Genomic DNA, 6,487 nt, shown 5'->3' on the forward strand with positions numbered 1-6,487 from the left:
TTCTTGGCCTCCGTGTCCGTCTCCGCGCAAACGAAGCCGTACGAGCCTTCTCAGAGTACTTGAAGTGGCTTGTACTTGGCTGGCACGTTGATCATTCAGCTCTTTAGAGTGAACCCATCGTTACAAGCTGTTGATCCGCGTGGTTGCGTCACAATAATCTTCGAAACGAGGTCAATCTGCGAGGGAGAAGAATTGGTACCGTGGCTTTCTTCCGGTTGAGAGTTTCAAAAACAGCGGCGCGTTAATTTGCGACAGATTCACGGCCGAGATTGAGCATGGCTGCGGTGACTGACGATGGGATCTTGGCGTACAAGCGGTTGGCTACCAGGTTGACGTAGAACAGACATCCAGTTATGGGCTCGGATCGGCGAGCCCAATCCTCGGTAGATTGCTGGACGTACTGGAACCTGCTCGTCGACTGGATCGCATCAAGCTGCGACTCACAGAGAACTCGGGCGTCATTGCACTGGACGGGGAATAGGTCGTCTACGACGTGCCTGGCACTCTTGACGGAATCGCGGTCGATGGATTGGTCCCCACGTGCACTTCGCTGGTTGCTGCTGGACACGCGTGCGGACCCAGTGCGTGTGGAGATCGTTGCCGTCTTGACTGGCACGCTTGACGGAATCGCGGTCGATGGATTGGTCCCCACGTGCACTTCGTTGGTTGCTGCTGGACACGCGTGCGTGCATTCCTCATCAAGCGACTACGTGGAGATCCACACGCCCAAGCTGGTCGGTGGCGCCTCGGGGAGCGGAGCCAACTACTTCACACTCAAGTACTTCGACCAGGACGCTACCTTGGCTCAGAGTCCGCAGACGTACAAGCATATGGCGTGTGATGTTGCTAGTCTCGAGCGCGTGTTCGAGATCGGCCCGGGCTTCCGTGCTGAGACCTCGAACACGAACCGTCACATGCGCGAGCTCGTGGGTCTGGATCTGGAGCTGACTATTAAGGCGCACTACCACAAGGTGCTGTAGGTGTTCTCAGACCTGTACATCTACATTTTCGATGGCTTGAAGAAACGTTACGCCAACGAATTGGCTTCTATCAACGAGCAGTACCCGTTCGAGCCGCTCAAGTACAACAAGCCGTCGCTTATCATCAACTTCTAGGAAGGTGTCAGGATGCTGAAGGAGGCTGGAGCTGACCTGAAGACGATCTGAGCACAGAGAAAGAGAAGTGGCTGGGTCGTCTCATCAAGGAGAAATACGATACAGACTTCTACATCCTCGACAAGTTCCCGCTGGCTGTGCGTCCGTTCTACACGATGCCAGACCCGACGGACAAGCGTTGGAGCAACTCGTACGACATGATGATCCGAGGCGAGGAGATGGTCTTGTGCTCAGCATGTGCACGATCCCAAGCTGCTGATGGAGCGTATGGACGAACTGGGTGTGCCTCAGGTGTCGATGTGCAACTACATCTACTCTCTCCGTCTTGACTCTCTGCCCCACGGTGGCGGTGGTATTGGTCTGGAGCGTGTGGTCATGTTGTACTTGGGTCTGGGCAACATCAGTAAGTCCTCCATGTCCCCGCGTGACCCCAAGAGGTTGCTCCCTTAAGCCTCTCGTCGCTAGAATGGCGTCGTATTGTTTGTAGCGGGCTCTCATTGAATAAGGATAATGCAAAAACCAAGTACTGTCAACGATGATATCCTGAGGTCTTTGTCGTTCGATTAGCAAGGTTAACGTTACACGTAGCACGTTGCGCACACATTACTCTGTTGTCGACTACACATACTCTACGTAACTAGAATGCCTCAGTATTTACTCATACTGTCGAACTATAGGCGGATACAGGTTCTGGATCGTCATTGCGGCTCACGACACAACCTACATGATCACACAGCCATAGTGCATGTACACGTTATTCTGTGCTGCAAAAAATTGTGTGAAACTTAGCAAACTTGCTGAGTGGGCACGGACCATCTTTGTATTTGACGTCATACAAGCATTACCTAGCCTTTTTCAAATGATCCAACTTCCTAAAGCTCTGTAGTGACGACTACAATCATAGAAATACCTCCAGTTATGATTGCTTCAAAGTGCTATGGAGCCGTCAATGCACGCTGTGTATAAACCTCTACATATAATGTCGGATCCATGTTGGTGGTATCTTCATTTGAGTTGGTGTAGAAGTCCTCTTTGCAGGTGCTCCGCGCATATGATCAGGGTTTGACTACCAAACAGTTGGTGCGTGTCGGCTCCTAAATTAGTAGTGTGTTGCTCTTCCTGTCAGTGGCCAACACCACCATAAGAGTGTGGGTTTAATCAACTGTAGTGATTCTATCTTATCCTCTCGCTACAGAGCTTTGAGTTCACCGACAGGCATAACACACTCAAACAAGCTTGACCTGACGCTTACCTTGAAGCCGGACGTCGCTCTGTGTGCTTGAGTGGAAATTCTGTTCTGTATTTAAGCTTACTCTTCCGGGTCTATTCCTAATAAGAAGTCCTAATCAAGTATACAAATATCAAGTGAACAATGATCCGTTATGGATCTTCTTGCACGTCAAGCGTCGTTTGCACCGTCGCATGAGTATCTTTAACGGTCCGCTCCCTGTCCCAGACGGTGAACATGCCTTCCAAGGGTCGCTGAAACTTCCGCGAACTCATCCCAACCGCCACTGAGGGTTCGTACCGTAGATGGTCCGCTGAATGCGAATCCGGCCAGTCCATTATTAATAATAAGGACAGCCTGGATTCAGTGACATATGGCCGTATCCAATACTCGTTGAAAGTTCGGAAGTGACGCCGTCGAGTCCCTTGCACCTTGGCGTCTCCGTACATCACATGACCGAGGGTTCGTTGCTTGAACATCTTGGGCGGTGTCACGTCTTTGTCGACGGGTGATAATCCGTAACTACGGAGAAATCACTACACCACAATGAGCGCTGTCGCGACGAGAGCCAGTCGGACTTCGCGCTTGTTCCTGCCGTGAGAGACTTGACGATAGGCGCGACAGCCTCATCGTCCCGATACGCCATGCGTATCCAATCATATAGATCCGTTGTCACCCGTGTGATGTGGGCCAACTCGTAGTCAGGACGCCGAGAGAGGGCGTTCGCAAGCACGTTGAGCTTGCCCGGCTTGTACTCGACGCGGAAGTTGTATTCCGCGAAGAAGTACTGCCACCTTGCCATCCTTTGGGAGAGGTGAGGCGAGTTAGTCGCCGTCCTCAAGGACGCGTGGTCTGTGTAGATCACGAAGGGCCGGGAGCCCAGAAGGTGAACACGAAACTTCACAAGGGCATATTTCTTTGCCAGGAGCTCCTTGTCGTGGACAGGGTAGTTCCGCTCGGCGGCTTTGAGCTGCCTGGCATGGAACGAGATAACTCAGTCATGTCCAGCCGTGTCGGCCTGCAGCAATGCACACCCGATGGCGTTGTCGGAGGCATCGCAGACGACGCTAAACGGCTTCGTCTCGTCCGGCAGGGCCAGGACAGGGGCCTCTTGGAGACTGGCCTTGATGCTGTCAAAGGAATCCTGGTGCTCTTGCTCCCAGTACCAGTCGACGTCCTTCTGAAGGAGGCCCGACAAGGGCTTAGCAAAGCCCGCGTACCCTGCACTGTATTTGTGAAGGAAGTTGGCCAAGCCCAACCACTTTCGGAGATTCTTCTGGGATCGGGGCGTTGACCATGCTGCTATGACCTTGACCTTGTTTGGGTCAGCCCGAACGACCACGTTGCTTACGAAGCAACCGAGAACTTTAATCTCTGGTGACGCGAAGACGCACTTGTCGATGTTGGCGTAGAGCTTGTTCGCTCGCATTACGTCCAACACTCGACGGAGGTGTCCTAGTTGCATTTCCATGGCCGTCTTGCCTCACTCGGCATGGCTATGGACGAATATGTCGTCGAAGTACGTCTGTACGAAGATACGCAAAGGGCGGAACAACTGCGTCACCAGGTGATTGAACGTCGCCGGGGCGTTAGACAAGCCCTGCGGCATGACGGGCCACTCCCAAAGGAGTGCTTACCGCGGTGAGCGGGATGTCGCTCTCTCGCATCAGGATCTGGTAGTATCCGTCTACCAAATCCAGCGCACTGTACAGTACGCTTCCGGCCATGTTGTTTAGCAACACATCCTTTCGTGGGATTGGTGTTTATGCCGGCACTGTCGCGTTGTTCAGCTTGTTATAAGCATGAACTAGACGCCACTTTCCGTTCGGCTTCCGAACGCAGAAAGTTGGCGTCGAGTACGGGGATTTTGACTTCCGCACCATGCCTGCCTTCGCTTTCGCGGCGAAGAAGGCATCAATGACCTTGCACTGTTCGCGCGGGAGAGGCCATTGCCTCGTGACACATCACTTTGTGCCAGGCACGAGATCAATCTCATGCCGTACACCTCGATCCGGTGGAAGCTGGGTCGGTGGGTGTTTGCTCACCACGTCCGCATACTCCGTCACCAAAGGATACACCATATCCTTGGGGTTCTTAAGGATCTCAGAACCCAAGCGCGTCTGACGCTGCTTGTTTAGGTCTTCTAGAACGCTCTCGTCCGGACCAGAGGAGTTCAGCTCCTCCCGAGTGGTCTCAGGTCTCACGAGCACCATCTCGGCAACCTTTCCAGCCTTGAGGTTGGCCAGGAAAGACTTGACCGTCATTTCCTCGAGGTTCAGTATCTTTGCAGCCTCTGGCAACGGTTCCAAGTGGACCACCAGATGCCTTGACGGGTAAACCGGTCTCGCCATCGAAGATGTGATAACACTCTTCCACCGGCCTTGTCGGAGGATCCCGGGCCCTGGACTCCGAGTCGCTTGAAGCGACGTCGTCGTCGACGGCGACCGTGACGTGGAGCTTTGCTACCCACGTCTGGGGATGTCGGCGCTCCGACATCCGAGGCACTCGTGGGCTTCGTGTGGCACTGTGTTACCCACACAGGAAGCATATCCGACGTCTTCCTCTTCAGTTAAAGTTCTGGGCGACTGTGAGTGGAACTCTGTTACCCACTCTGAACACGCTGTTCTCAGTGTTAGTGACAGCTGCAGCTGTCTGCGGAACTAAGTTACCCACTTGGCCAGCGCCTCCTCCGGGCGCTGCCACCATAAAAATGTCCTTGGAGTCGTCATATCCGTCGACGACTCCCAAACATCTGCCGGATGCTTTGGTACCCTGGCAGGCCTTGCGGGCGCCCCGGGTCCTGACATAGGTGGGAACATGACTCACCAATGCTCTGTCGGACTGCGCAGGGTGGCTGGCACCGATTGCCTTGCCTCGCCAGTCGATCCAGGGCTCGTGCTTCTCAAGCCAGGGCATGCCCAGGATCATATCATATGGATCCATATCGAGAACAGTGAACTGTTCGAGGCTGTCAAAATCTTCACACTTGACGGTTGGACGTTGGGGACAGTGACGACCTTCCCGTCGCCCAGTCGTACTGACACCGTTCCGTTGCCCTTGCTTTCTCTCAAAGCAGTCGGACAACTTGTTGCTATTACGAGCAGCGTCTGACAGCGTGCGAAATTCTTCGACGCCCCAGAATCGATCAATACTCTAAAAGGGATGATCGTATCCCCGTACACATCCCGTGTACTACGAGCAATCCGCCGCTGCTCTTCGCCGATTCGAGAGTGCGAAGACTCTCAGGGGCTATGTCCCCATGGTACTGCCACCCGCGCACCCATCACGAAGACTTAGTTCTTCCACAGTAGGGCGCCCCGCCCCTACTGGTTCCCGGCGTTCCCCTGTCCCCTGTCCCCGGGACCCTGGCTTCTGCCAGCGACCCTTGAGGACGGGCTTGGGGAAGGGACCGTCTGCGGAGTCTTTCCGCGGGACAGTCGCGCTTGAAGTGGCCCATCTTCCCGCAGCCAAAGCAGCGGATGTCACGCTGTTCGGCGGACCCGAGTTCCATGGGAACTGGTCCGTTGGGGCTTGTTCGACTGGGAGCCGACAAAGAACTCCCAGGCCACGCTGAAGCCGGCGTACGCGCCTGGCGATGGCTGTACTCTTGTTGAAGAGCCACTTGAATCGCCTCTTCAAGGGTGCTTGACTGCACCCGGAACAGCTGAGTGCGTGCGGGGCCCACTCGAAGGCTGTCCATGAACACAGTCATCTTGATGTGTTCGTTGAGTGGGTTTTCCACTAGGGACGCCGTGAGCTCCCGTATCCCCTGCACATCCTCGTGCAGCTCGCGCCTCCCTCGTTTACACGAGAGGAAGCGGGAACGCTAGCGGTACTCGTAGTTCACCGGGAGGAACGCGGCTCGGAGCTGTTCACACAGCTGAGCCCAGGATGTGAAACATTCAGGGGATGTTGCTTCCCGTGCTGCCATCAACTTGCGAGGGTATTGGCCTCCCGAGGAGAGCTCTGGGGCTGACCGCTTCCTGTAGCTTCTCGTTGCTCCTCGTGGCCTTGTGGTCGGCCACACCTCTAGAGGTATTTACGAGCGTACCCTTGTTCAGAAGGAACAGTTGTTCGTTGACAACTTGGAGGCTGCTCGGTGGGTGCTTCTCGCGCCACACCGCATCCCTCTCAAGGACTTCAC

At 54.7% G+C, this 6,487-nt stretch overlaps 1 protein-coding gene across 1 annotated transcript; it reads left to right on the forward strand.

The window, feature by feature from the left end:
• Positions 1-275: 275 nt before the first annotated feature.
• On the forward strand, positions 276-1,857 carry PITG_03806 (aspartyl-tRNA synthetase, putative; the record flags this gene model as incomplete). Its single annotated transcript, XM_002906803.1, has 5 exons — positions 276-316; positions 482-976; positions 1,168-1,252; positions 1,350-1,518; positions 1,793-1,857. The coding sequence occupies 5 exons, from the start codon at positions 276-278 to the stop codon at positions 1,855-1,857; spliced, it is 855 nt and encodes a 284-aa protein (XP_002906849.1).
• Between the last annotated feature and the right edge of the window lie 4,630 nt (positions 1,858-6,487).

The sequence above is a fragment of the Phytophthora infestans genome, genomic scaffold (genome assembly GCF_000142945.1).
Source record: "Phytophthora infestans T30-4 supercont1.4 genomic scaffold, whole genome shotgun sequence".
Taxonomy (NCBI): domain Eukaryota; phylum Oomycota; class Peronosporomycetes; order Peronosporales; family Peronosporaceae; genus Phytophthora; species Phytophthora infestans.